Consider the following 14,394-nt stretch of genomic DNA (forward strand, 5'->3'; position numbering starts at 1 on the left):
ATTGCTGTAGCTTGGCCTTTTCCAGTCAGCCAAAACTAATACTAACAAGCAGTCAATTTAATTTTCATTTCTTTGTTTGATCTTTGATCAGGCAAACAGAATTATTATAATTTATTTCATTAAAATATTGGAATTACCAATTGGATTTTTAATGCATAATTAATTTATTTGTTGAGCAATTTTTTCAGATCTTTGTAGCTTGCATTTTCAGCAATGTTTAGTACCCCATTTTTAACATGATCAAGAAAATCAGCTCACTGGTATAAAAAAAATTAACACTGTTCTAGAATTGCACTTCTTAATGCATATATGCTTCAATAATACATAACTTCAATAATACATAAATGCATAAATACAATTTTAAAATACTTGCCAAGCTGAATTTATAAATAAAATGTTGTAGTGTAAAAAGTGAATCCAAATGATTGGCATTTGGATATCCTCTTGAATCATATTTATTGTCCCGTCTTCCATCAGATTAGAGTAGAAGTTTAAAGAAAAATTAAAAATTTTAAAAATTAGTTAGGTACAGAGTGAAGGGTTTATTTTGGTATTTGTTGTTTTTTTCCTCTCCACACATCCTTTGTCCTTTACATTTGAGTTTTTGTATTTTGACATTGATTTCATCAATAAAAATATTTATGTCACAATTTCTGTGTGTCTAGCTGTGGAATTTTTTTCATAGTTTCAGAATTTCTGGTCAGAAGGAGGCACCATGTTGAATGGCCCAAAAAAAACCTGAAAAAATTACATTGCATTGACATTCTCTGCCTTGTCCTCTTCATGTCTGCCATACCAGCAACATTGGTCTCATGCAAATGAACTATAGCAATAGATATCATTGGATATGGTTCTTCCTCTGCCTTGTTCCTTGGTGGCATTGCCATGAGAGGAAAGATGTTTTACAGTCATTTAGTTATGAACTTTTTTTTTTTCTTTAATTCCTCTATCCTCACCTGTGCTAATAAATGAAAACCCCTTGCATATTCAGTGGGAGTTGTAAAGCATATGATTTGTCTTATGCCAGTGCTTCATGAACGCATAAATTCCTCAGAGGTGAAGTATCATTAACAGGCTACCTAGGAGATGAAAACCTAGCATTTCCCAGAAAAAAAAAGCTTATTAACGTACACAGAATGACTTAAAAGGTATTATAAAGAATCTCCTGCTTTGTTGCATGTTTACAGCATATACAGTATGTGTGTTAAGCTTTTGCTTATTGCCAGAACAATAGAATAGTTTTTTTAATTTTTTTTTTGGTTTTTAAGAGGAAAGAACTCCACAATACCTTTAGCTATACAGCTAAAACTGATCTGCTTAAGTTAAATATTTATTTCAAAATTCCTAGAAATAGAACAGAATAAGAAAGCTTCCAAAACAAAACATGGTTAATGGCTATATTTACTTTCACTCTAACTCAGGCCTCTGTTGCAGAGCATTTCAAATAAAGTATTCTATTTTTGGCAAGTTTTCAGAGAGGTTCAAGAAGGTATTAGATATTTTGATAATTATGTACCACAAGTTATCTGTCTGTTGAGTTTAAATACATTCAGAAATTCAGGATTTAACTAAAAGATAATCCTGGAGTCAAACAATGAATATAATAGAGGCTGCTGAAATAAATGTATACTGATGGAAAACCATAAGTGAAATAATGTAAATCAAATTGCAATTGCTAGTACTTTCAATGAATTTTCATAATTCACTAAGTCTGCTCATAAATGCCTGTCTGTCCATCCTGCATTTTCTTTAAAATCCTACAAATGATGTTTCAAATAAGTGAAAGAATTTGCAGTGTTTCCTTGATGCATAGTACTTTTAGTCAGGGGTTTCTTTTTGAATTGTTACTTAGAGTAAATTAGAAAAAAAATAGTAAAAGAAATTGATAAAAACAAAAGCCAGAAAAATCTGTTATTTTCTACCTCTTAAGTGATGCTGAATAGAATTTTCCTTTCAATGGTACTGAGACAATAATATATATTTTGTTAAATTTTATCAAGAGAGTAAACCAGTCTTGATACGAAAACATCAACAAGAAGATAATCTACCATCTTCCTTGACTATTCTTTTCTGTGGTTAATAGAATCACTGTTAAACATATAGACCAGTACTGGCACAGTAATACTTCTTTCTAAAATGTAATGTAAAATGTCACTAAAAAAGCTGAAATGTAGCTGCCTCGTGATATCAGCACTAAGAAGATGCCAGTTTAGTAACAGCAGTTCAGACTTAAGCCACTGTTTGGCCAGAACTATTCAAAAGACTATGGTTGAAGTGGTATTCAAACAAGGAACGGAGTAGTTCTCATTTTATGATTTATTTTTAGAGACAGTTTCTACAAACTACCCAGTGTGTTCTGCAATGGTGTGTATTTACAGAGCAATTTGTGTTGATACAATTTTCCGGAACTATGGAGAATATCTGCAGTCATTGAAGATTTGATGCCTGCTGGACTGCTTCTATTATGATATATCATACATTGAAAGCACAAAGTAGCTAAGGCAGTCCATCAGGGCAAGGGGCCAGCTAGGAGACATAGAGAAGGTTAATGGAAAACAAATAGCTGTGCTCCTTTTTAAACCTTCAGAACCTGTGTCAGTTTATACAAATAGAATGAGAAAGATTTGTGTAAAAATCTGTTGTGACACCAATTTATCTTGGTGCCATTTATTCACTAGTACTGCATGCAGAGATTTCCAGCACAGGGAGCAGGTGGAAGGTCTGATAGTGACAGGCAGTACTTTGCTGAATTGATGGAACAAGGAAGCCACCTGATCATGAACCTACAGTTTTTACAGATAGCCATATAGTAGAAACATTTGTGCCTGCTGTGAAGCTCTCTGGAGTTGTAATACCGATTAGTAGGGAAGATTTGGAAAGCTGTTAGAGAAAAACTGGGATGGTGTTTCACTCTTCAGGCAGGCAATAGAGACACAGAAAAGGGATGGACTGTTCCAATGAGTTGCTTCAAACTAGAGGTTCTATGGAAGACTGATGCTTCTGTGAAAAGTCAAGTGGGCAGCTGAGAGGAAAAGCTTCTTAGGATGCTCCCAGTGTGGGATCTTGTTTTATAAACAAAATGATTATAGAATTCCCTTCATAAATTGAAGCAAATAGTAAGATTGAGAATGATTGCTTTCTTTTTTATTCTCATAAATACTGAATTTTTAGAAAGAATTCATAGTACAACAGGCCATGGTGAAGCAGAAGAAAACCTAAAAACGAACTGTTTACTGGTCCCACATGACTTTGAGTAATAAGGAAAAGAAGTTTAATTCACAAGTATAATCTGCAGAGAGCACTTATGCTCCTAAATTTGAAAGTGTAGGTTCCAGATTATCCAGATTATTCCCTGTTAATTCCAGGGCCAAAAAAAAGGCAGCATTCTCATAATTTGGAAATTGGAAAGATTAGGCACTGGGGTAAAGCAAACAGAGCACCGGAGTTGACTCTTCAATCTTAATTTAGAAAATACTTGGTTTTACAACAGGATTACTCAGATTGAAAAAAATCACAACAGTGAAACTAAAGCAAAAGGAAATGGATAAATTTTGTGCTGTACTGAGATAAATTTGCTAAACTCCTTCAAGAATAATTCTGTGAATGTTCTTGAAAACATATCATTATTTTTTACCGAACTCTGCAAAATATTTAAAGCAAAGTGTAAGTAATATACATTATTTACACACATACAATAATTTACAAATACCTTTGTAAAAGATTTGTATCATATGTAAAAATACTGAAAATATTGGGGGTTTTCTTGTGCTGTAACAAAACCGGAAAACTGTTCAAATATATCTATATATATATTTCTTATAGTGATACAGAGCTTCAGACTGGACAGGAAAGGTGTTTCTTGTGATCACCAGATAGTGGTCAATATGCTGTTCCTCTTCACCTTCAAATATCTGTACTTAGAAAAAATCTGCAGTAAAAGGGCAGCCAAGAGCTGAACTCAGCGGAGTAGCAGCTTGAGGAAGTAGCAGCAGATGATGTCAGAATATTTTAGCTTTGAGTGGTAGCCAGTATTTGAGGTCTTGGAGGTTATTTCATGCAGGAAGAAAAATCGGCAAGATACTCATGTATTTTGGTAATTGGGGAAAAACATATTAGTCACCAAAGTTTGGGGTAAAATGCATTTTCTTTACACATGTTCAAATGCATCAGAAACTAAGAGCTGCATGGAAATCAGAGTAGATTTGAATTAAGATTTACAACCTGAAAGTTTTGCTTTCATTATCCATTCAGATAAGACCAGGTATATATTCCTTTCATGGCTGAGTTTATTTTAGCTGTACCAAAAGTTTAAGGAATATCACTGGTATTTTCCAGTAGGCTGATAAGATTGTTGTGGGTTTCCAGCACTCAGCTGTCTGCCCTCCTCCCTGAATAAATAACTCATCTCCAAAAGACTCTTGAAGCTATGATAAACAGAAAAGGTGAAGCAAGCTAATTCAGTAAGCTTAACTGAATGTTTAAGTGAAGACAGCGGTAGGCTATGCAGATTTTAGAATTAATCACTTAAAAGTTGGAAAGTGTTGTTCATTTCTGACATTATTAATGTAAACCCATTCTTCTTTTTGTGCTGTTAAATGGAAAATCATCTTTGAAATCAGGAAAACTTTTTTAATGAAGGTGCAATGGGGAAGTTAAAGAGAAGTGTCTCAGAAGAGGTATTCAAATAGGATTTAAATTGTTATAAAATGTCCAATTTAGAGCATTTTTTTACTTACAAGAGGGGTTGAACCGGTTCACTTGATCCACAGTGTGCAGTAGTCCCTGTTTCTTTTTCAGATGTTGAACACTTTTTATTTTAGAGACTATGCTTGCTTAATACCTTTTAAAACCACAAAAAGACACTCTATAGGGCACATGTGAAAATTTGCTCAAGTATAAAAGAGGCAAAAGTTTGCTTTTTGTATATCAAACTATCCTATTTAATCTCTTGGACCCATATGTCTCCCAGATAACTACATTAGGCTGTTAAAGTTTTCAAGACATAAAGGCTTGTTCCACCTAATGTTTACTGTTTACAACGTATGGATCTAGCTTCAGCAAGTATTATATGGTTCTGTTACGTTTTATGGAGAGAAAAAGGCATCATCTCCAGAGGAGGATTCATTATGACTTAGAAGGGGATGAATCAACCCCTTGAGTTAGCTATTTCTCTTCATAAAACATACATTTAGATGACTGATCTTAAGTTTCGTGAATCCCCTCCCTAATGTCCTTTCAGTGAGATATAGAATGCCTTTTTCTTGACATGAAAAAATCCAAGGATAGAAACCCTTTCAGTACATGACAATCAAAAAGTTCTTCATATATCAAGGCAAAACCTCTTGTTTCAATTTGTGATCTCTGTATTTCAAATAAAGTAGGTGAGTATAATTTTTCCTCATTCACAAGAAGTGTACTTCAAATATGTATAATAAATGCCCTTAAGAGAGAAATGTCACAAGGAATTTGAGTGATGATTGTAGTTTTTACTCTAAAATAGTGTCACAGCACAAAGACAAGAAGGAGAGTATAGTTCTTTTTTTCTGTCCATTGCCTAATAACTCAATTTATTACTTTTATTACTCATCCATGTAAGCAATCTGGGTTCTGAATCCTCAAAGAACTCTTCACATGTTTTACATAACTCAGATATTAATAAATTGAGAAATTCATAGGCAGAGGGACCACAACTCCAGACAGTATCACAAATATTCTCTCCAAGAGCTTTGCACATTTCCCATTAAATATGGAATAATTTTAACAGACTTGTTACATAGCCTGAAAAACTGAACATAAGGTGGCACTAGATGGAGATTTTCATATCTAAGTCTAGAAACTAATCCAAATAAAACCGTATCCTTGAAGTTTGCCTTTCCAAAAGGCCTTGGGTATATTAGTCTTATTGTCTGCATTGATGTCTCTGTATAATGTACAGTTCCTGACTTAGAAAAAAACACCATGCTGCTATCATAACTATTTCATACTATTCAGCTACAATTGTGTTTCAGTCATCTTTCCTCACTTGAACACCTGTTTTCCGTGTTTAAATGTGAATGACTGCACTTCCACATAGCACAGAATGTACTTTCTGCAGTACTTGCTCAATTTCAGTAGTCAAGAAAAGCCACCTTCACTCTGAAGTTGCAATATAGAAATAAATACAATGGAATCATGACTTTCATGCAATATTTAAAGACAAATTGCTTTCTACCACTTCACTTCTTAGAGATATTTGCATACAGATCAGTGTATATTGTAGTAATTATAAAATTTATGCCATGTAATGACAAAAAGTATAACTTACATCCTTTTGTATTAATTTATGTACTGTGAGGTACTAATTACTGCCATATAAGACATGTTTGAGTTGAATTCTTGTTTCTGTTTGTATCTTGGATAAATAAGTGCATTTGAGGTTATTAGCTGCTGCAAGGTCTAGGAAAAAAGTATTTCATATGAATCAGGGAAGGATTACAGGTTTTTGTAATTTTTGCTAACTGACATGCATCTTGATGTTGTCATTAACATTCTGATCAACTATTTTGCAATTGCTATTTTTGACGCAATAGTTTTGAATTGCTCATGCTTGTTCCACAATTATTTTCTACATCTTATTTTAATTTCCCTTGCTCAATTTGTTCCCACGGAACTAATTAATATACTGTCTTATATTTCTATCCTTTTCTCTTAGAATTACAATTAAAATTCTACCCTGTGTCTTCTTTAATGTATAGCCACACTGCTGTCATCTTATGTCTCTTCCTGCTTGGCTCCTGATCCCACCTTTGGTGCCCAAACTACTTAGTAGGGATAGGCTGGGTTTATCAGTCATTCAGCTGACTAAACAGGAAAAAAAAGATATTAAACCTGTGGTGCATCTGTTCTTTCTCACAAAATTTTGCCCCTGTGAGAGCTCTTACTCTCTTTCTTCTTTCTAATTCAGTTGAAATTGCCCTGTGGATTCAAAAGGGTTTAAGTGAGCCAAATAATGTAACACACTGTTAATCTCATTGGGAAACAGAACTAAAAACATGTCTCCTGATGAAAAGTGAATCAAATGAAAGCAGGTGTGAATATCACATTGAAAGCTTGTAGTCCTCGAATATGTGTAGATAATGTTCTGTACGTTTTATGTAAGAAATAATTTTTTTAATGTTTAAGATTTTCTTATATGGAATGGCAAACACAGGAAATCCATATCTGTAATTAGGACAGGCTGTTCTTTTCTTTTACCATAAAGAAACTTGAAATCAAAATATTACCAATCTTGACAACATAAAATATATTTCATATCTTAAAAAAGGGTATCTTCTGAAACATGATAAATGGTTGTATTTTTGTAAAAATAAATAAAATCAAAAATATATTTGGATTATCACAGAAGGTGCAGTTATTTCAATCTGCTGTAGGTTTCCTATAAAGCTTTGTATTGCTTGATATTGCAGTTATATGTCCTTTTAATGAGGTTTAATAATGAATTATCTTTGTTTATTTTTCTTCTTAGTAAAAAAAGCAATTGAACTGAAATCAAGAGGAGTCAAGATGTTGCCCAGCAAAGACAGCAACCACAAAAATTCTGTCTGTAAGTGGTTTATACCCTTATTTGTCCTGACTGCATGTATCTTCTGGAAATTTTGTAAATATATAAATCAAAGAGAGAGATGTTGGGATGCTGTGGTCATAAAATGGTTATTATGTTTTCAATTGCCACTGAATCAGATTTCCACTGATAATACTCTCCTGAGGGTAAAAAGCAATATATGGTGGTGTAAAATCTGAAAAATATGGTATGTAGAAACCCCCTTGCATTTTATATATCACAGTATTTTTGTATATTGGATTATTTAGAATTCAGAGACACATGGCAAGTTAGGAAATCCAGGCAGAACGGTGCCATATCATCTTCATCATTTCAGTACAGGGGACAGTGAAGGTATCTGAGAATTTTTTGTAGCTAAATTTATACTTTGTGATCTTTTTTCTTCCCCTCACTCAGTATCACAGATAAATTCTTCCCTCATCTTGCCCCACTATGTCTGGTGACCACCTCTTTCCAGTCTTGTACAGCAGGGGTTAAGAACTGGTGTAATTCCCAGCTTCTCAAGAAGATGGAGATCACAACATCAGCTTCCTCTCATTGCATGCATAGTGCACTCTGGAATGGCATCTGTTTGGTCCCTTTACACCTTTTTCCCTGTGTAAATTGTAAAGCTAAAATCAAAATGCTGTCTATGGGACTATGAGGTTGTTAGTTTTTGAGCATCACTTTCTCTGAACTGGCAATCTGACTAATATCCTGAGAGCTCTTTCTCCATTAATTAGGACAGTCTTGAATCAAGAAGAAACCCAAAAAAACCCACAAAAATAAAACCACCAAAAAAGCCAGGGGTTAGGCCAGCATTCACACAGAACTCATTAAAAGTGTTAATGTAATGGCTAAGATGTATCCAGATAAATTAATTCCTCATGTAATACCAGTGAAGTCAGTGAAGTGAAACCTGTGCTGTGTTTGCCTCGTGTGCTATTCTGCAAGTGCAGAGAATGAGTATCTTGAAAGCTGATGTCTAGGGGATATGTTTTTTTCTCTGTGTTTCTGTTGTGCATTGTTTAACGCAAAGTGAGTTTTTGGTATGCTCACTGGAACAAAACAGGCATGACAATATTCTGCTTTAAATATTTCACATTGATGGCGTGGCACTCAAAAGAAACTTTTTGCGCAAGGTGTAGCAGAAAAAGTTGATCCGTCTTTTTGGTGTCTGTATCTGAATGGGTGATTATTTCATTATTTATAAGTTACTTCTGGGAGATGTGTGATCTCTGCTTAAGGACTCAGAGCAGATGCTGTCAAACACCACATGTAATTACAGAAAGTGGAAGGAAGGCTAAGGAAGAAATTATTTTAAGGCAGTCTGCTGTTTACTTCAAATGAAAATTACTTTTTTTTTCTTTGTGTTTTGACTTGTAAAACTTTATCTGAATTTTCAACATAATTCCAAAAAGTGAATTATTATTACTTTCGCATATAAAAAGTTTTTAAAAGTTTAAGATTAAAATACAAAAAATTGGATTCAAATGTATTTTGGTGCTCTTTCTGATGTAAGCTTTAAGTATTAAACTATTTATCTTGCCCATACTTATGCAGACAGAAAAAATAATTGGGGATTTGGCTCCAGAGAAATTGTAAGAATGGATATTATAATTCGATGCCAATTAGCAAATTTTTTAGAAAAATATACATTATATACTAACATCTCTCACCATTTTGTATGCTAGATCTTTTTAATATACTGTCTCTATAAAGCAGAAAGCTTAGTTTTGGATTTTTGGCTTATGGGGGGTAAATGGAATGCAAATATCATCAAAACAAGTGCTGTGAGAGCACCCTATGTATCCAAGGACCTGTAGCTTTCCCACAGCTCTTCCTCCCAAGCAGAACCTGCAAGCAGCTGCAAAATTTCACAGTGGCACCAGTCTGTTATGATTTCTGTAGAAAATGTTACCAGTGTTACCAATGATAATAACATTACTGATAATTCCTCGTGGAATCCAGAATGGTATTTCAGTATTTCAGTCATGTACAGTCATAGCTGACGGTCCTCCTCCTGGAACTGCCTGGACTCCTGGATGCTTTCTTTCAGATCCACCATCCTTTATAAGGAGTCAGGTGGCAAAGCATAGTTTTCAGAGGAAGGTGTCTCTATATTGGAAAGAAAATTCATTATTTACTGTATCACTCCCCAGGGAAATGAGAGGGATTTCCTGTTTTTTTGTTTTGATTTGGGTTTTTAGTGTTTTTTGGTTTTTTTGATAGGGTTTTTGGTTGGTTTTGGGGAATTTTTTTGTTTGTTTGTTTTCATAGTGTTCAGGGTTTTCTTTGTTTGTTTAGTTGGTTGTTTGGTTTTGTGGGTTTTTTTGTTTGTGTTTTTTTTTTTGTGGCTTGGTTTATTTTGTTTTGTCTTGGTCATTTTTTTTCTTCTTTGGTACACCTGAAGAAAACAGAACAAGTTCATTTTTTTCCAGACTGTTTTGCTAGGCATTACCCTTTAGCAGTAAGCCAGATGCAGTTGAATTGTCATTAATTTATGCAAGGAAATGGGAAAAGTAAAATTGAAAGTAAAATTAAAGTAAAATTTGGTTGTGGTCCCTGGATCCATAGCTTGCACTTGGCAAAGGTGTGAAAGACTAAACTGGGAAAAAGCACATGGGACAGGCAGTTTTCATGGCTCTAAGTGCTTGTGCTGCCACAAATACTGGCCAAATCCAGTCAATGCATTTACCCTTGGTCATCTGAAGTTGATCTCGTAGAGGATCAAAGGCAGAGATGTATTTTATGAAACTGCTTAGGGAAAGCAAATCCAATTACATCTGTTGGTGCCCATCTGATTAGTTGCAAGTTTAGCCTACTCCCTTTTGTTATCATTCTGATATATATATATATATATATATATATATATGCTATATTCCCAAAGATCCATCTTGCTGTCATCACTCATTCCAGCATGAAAACCTGTGGACTCTGTGTCCCTAATAGCTTTGGCCTTTTCTAAAACTGCTATGACTATAGTTTGCATGGTGACTGAATAAATAAAAAATAAAGTTTTGATCGCTGTCTCTTCTATGAGTGTTTTCATGGCAATATTTCTGTCCAGAAAATCTGTCAGAAGGTGATTATCATATCTAAACATCTTAAGCATTACCTCTACAGCAGAGAGATTTTACAGGAGAATCCTGCACATCCAAGAGAAGGAGAGCCCTAATGAAGTGAGCTGCAAGGACAGACTATGATTGGGCAGCCATTTTCTAGTCAAATAGAAGTTCCTTGTATTTTATCTCTTAAAGTCTAAATACCAGGCAGTTACTGCTGGTCATGCTATGTGCAAAGGATAACAAGTGAGTACAGGTCTTGACTTCACAGAATAGTGGGAAGGCAGGGCCATAATTGCAGACCTGCTACTTGGCAAATCTTTGTGCCCTCTGCAGCCCAGAAACAAAGGGTTAGGAGAGCAGACTGCCCCAGAAGCCCTTAATGCCACCACCCTCCTGCTGCAGTCACAGGGCAGCCTCACACTTCCACACCTCCTCACCAGCAGGAGGACTGTGCACAAGAATGCATCAAGCTCACAATAAATGCCAAGGAAATTCAGTGAGGTGAGGCACATCATATCAATTGAAAAATGGAAATGATTATACAGTTTATGGGGTGTGTGCAAATCTGCCAGTGCAGTAATGGTAGGAGAGGAAGGCAGCAGTGAGAAACTAAGTGCCTCGGAGAACTGATTTCCTGAGTTTGCTCATGTCAAAATGCAGCGTGGTGAGTGGCTTCCCGCCTGACACAGCAAACTGCAGGGAATGTCCACAGTCTGAAACAGTCACAAAGATTAACAGACAACGTCAGAGGAATTGTTTTTAAAATATGGCATTCATATTGAACCATGTTAACATTTCATAGTTATTACTGAATACTGAGTAACCTAACCTCACTGTGCAAAATGGTGTGTGTGAGCTACCAGGTTTAACAAAGTGCGAATTCTCTAAGTGTTCACTAAGTAAAAAAACTCTTGTACTTCACAAAAGAAATTTCAGGCTTCTGTAGAATTATTTGAAAATGTATTTTAGAATATTAGGAAAACCCATGTTGAATACTTTGAAGATCATGCTTTTAGCGTATGATTAATACACCCTCTGGAACTTGAGTTGCAGAGTTTACCTAAACAGTTCTTCACCCTGAAGATGATAAAAAGAGCTACTTTACAACAATTATTTTTGTGATGTAGAGCCAAAGAACAAATGAGTTTACAGACTAAATATTGATTGGTTGCAGCACATTAAGTTGAATTAATGGCACATGCTGTTGAAACTATAGTGATTAATACCAAAATGGGATTACATTGCTAATTCTGTGCAGGAAAGAATGACAGCAGTCATTATTTATTTCGTTGTTGAGTAACTGAGAAAAATGGCTTAGGATATTGTAACATAAAGTTAAAAATTTTAGGATGAAAATTTGTTGCTTACCAGTACATTCCTCACATTTAAAATAAACTGACAGTGTCAACTTCTTGATGCTTGACTACTGGTAAATGTACTTTGACAGAAGCAAAAGGAAGACTAGTCAAGTTTTGGTCTTCATTTAATGAAACAGTATTTTCCTAAGAAGGACAATATTGGACTAAATAGTTGTATTTAATAGCACAATTTTCTGATTGTTTTGTACTTATACCTTAGAAAAAACCAATTTATTTAAGCACTTTTATACTTTGATCAATATGTCAATAGATCGATACTTAGAAATCAATTGTAAACCAATGTGCAATCAGCAAACAGATATGACAACTGCTGAAGGTCATCTCAAATTGCAGATATAAAAGGAAACATTATTATTACTACTTACATTTTTGTAATGAAATTTATATCTTCTCATGATATAAATACCAATTTCTGGTTATTATATTTAAATTTAAGTAATCTTTCTCATTTTTCTTAAAAAAATCTTGCTATTTAATACATTTTTAGCATATTTTTCCAAAATTATTTTAGGATCACTGAAAACCTATGTAAAAGTTACATATTATTATTTTAAAAATACAAATGTAATGGAAAAATTTCCACTAAAAATTCTGTTCTGTTTTTTTTTGCTTGTATTGCATTGAGTCTTCACCTATAAAAAACCATTTCTTTCTGCATTTGGATTTTACTTGCTATTTCTTGCCTGCCGTGTCAGAATCAAATCATGACTGAAAAATACTGTTAAATATTTATTGTTCTGATAGATGTCAGTTTCAAATTTAAAAAATTCCAACTACACAACATCAAATCTATCTCACTCATTAAAATTATCCTCTAATGTGCATTAGTTGCATAGATCAAATATAGCATCTCATGTTTTCATTAATTTAAGAAACTTTGTATCAGTGATGGGGTCGATCACCAATAAACAGTACAAAGCAAGCTACCCACATAATTTCAGGCAGTTATTATCAAAAGATCCTAGGTTTGGATATTGTGTGCCTACGTCCTCTCAATAATCAGTCTGGTTTTTGCTGTGAATACTTTAAATATTAGGTGAAGATGCATTTAAAAAATAGTGCTAGAAACAAAATGCAAACACTAAGATAAAGTAGAGAAACACTATAACTTTTTTATTTTAAATAAATCTGCTGGAAAGTAGATTTGTTCTCCAGAATTCCAAAGGCCTGTGCCCTTTCAAGAAGCATGAATTTAAAGGCACTGGAGAAATAAATGTAGCATAAATCTCTCTTTTTAATTGGTCTCACTGCCAGCTAAAACAAGTAAAGCAGATGGGAAAATGTTGGCATCTTTTGGGCTTTTATTCTAGGGCACCCAGTAGTGTTTGCAAGTGTTTTGAACACTGTGAGGTGTTGTTTGCCCTGTTCTGACACTCAGCTAATCAGTTTGCCATAGGTTCCAAATAAAAAAGCAGAGACAAGAGAAAAATGCCATTATACCAAGAGAAGTACTTTATAAATTTTTGAAGGAAAAATCAGTAGCATTGCATTTTATAGTGTTATCCCCTTTGTGTCATTCAAAAAGAGAAATTCCTAATTGTGGAAATTAGGATTTCCATTTACAAATCTACTGTTTTTCAAAGACTGCTGTTTCCCAGGCTCTTCATGAAGCATTGCAACACAAGAGTAAAAACCAACAGGCTTCATCTGTAGCTCTTTTCAGACCTTTAGTTAGCAGCTCTTCAGCATTTTCTGTGTTTAGTGACAGATATATCCCTTCTTTCATGGGGAAAATGGAGGCCTTTGAAATACATATATTTGAGACTGGGATTCTTCAGAGGAAGACTAATGTGTTCTAAGCTCAATATGAAGGTGCCTCTTTCTCACTAGTTTCTATTGGAACTCTCTGAATATTTCAGTGTTGTCAGGGGATGTTACTCTGTTTTTATGTGTTGTATTGTGTTATATTAATTTACAGGCACTGAAATGATTCTCATTTTTAAGTGCCCACACAGTATCATGAACTTTCCAACATTTTCAATCAAGAAAGCTATTTTTCATTTGTTCAAATCTCACAGCTTGAAAAGGAGAGAACTTTTTCAAATTTGCATTTATATTGTGCATGTCTTCAAATGAGAGGAAGGATTGTTTATAACTTATTAATGTAGTACTTACAAGGTTAGGAAATGCAAGGCTTAAGTGTCTAAGATTTTGTGGGCCTAGCCTATCTGCCAATATCCAATTTAATTTCAAAAAGACTTTTTACAGAAATACTTAAGCATATGTTAATTGTTCAGTTAACTATAAAGAAAAGAGGGAAGTAATATTTAAAACACTGGCACTTTTATGCAACAGGTTAATGGATATATCCTGGAATATTTAATATTAAAATATCCTTGTTATGTATGTCTATGTACACCTACCTACA

At 34.2% G+C, this 14,394-nt stretch overlaps 1 protein-coding gene across 1 annotated transcript in view; it reads left to right on the plus strand.

Annotated features, from left to right (window-relative positions):
- Positions 1-14,394, plus strand: part of CSMD1 (CUB and Sushi multiple domains 1) — a 1,065,588-nt gene that overhangs the window by 686,197 nt on the left and 364,997 nt on the right. Inside the window, exon 7 of the mRNA XM_014251392.2 lies at positions 7,505-7,582. Coding sequence (XP_014106867.1) covers positions 7,505-7,582 — 78 coding nt within the window. The remainder of the gene's footprint in view (positions 1-7,504; positions 7,583-14,394) is intronic.

This window comes from Pseudopodoces humilis, chromosome 3 (genome assembly GCF_049639895.1).
Source record: "Pseudopodoces humilis isolate 2021_Gansu_Grassland_sample_001 chromosome 3, ASM4963989v1, whole genome shotgun sequence".
In the NCBI taxonomy this organism is placed as follows: Eukaryota; Metazoa; Chordata; class Aves; order Passeriformes; family Paridae; genus Pseudopodoces; species Pseudopodoces humilis.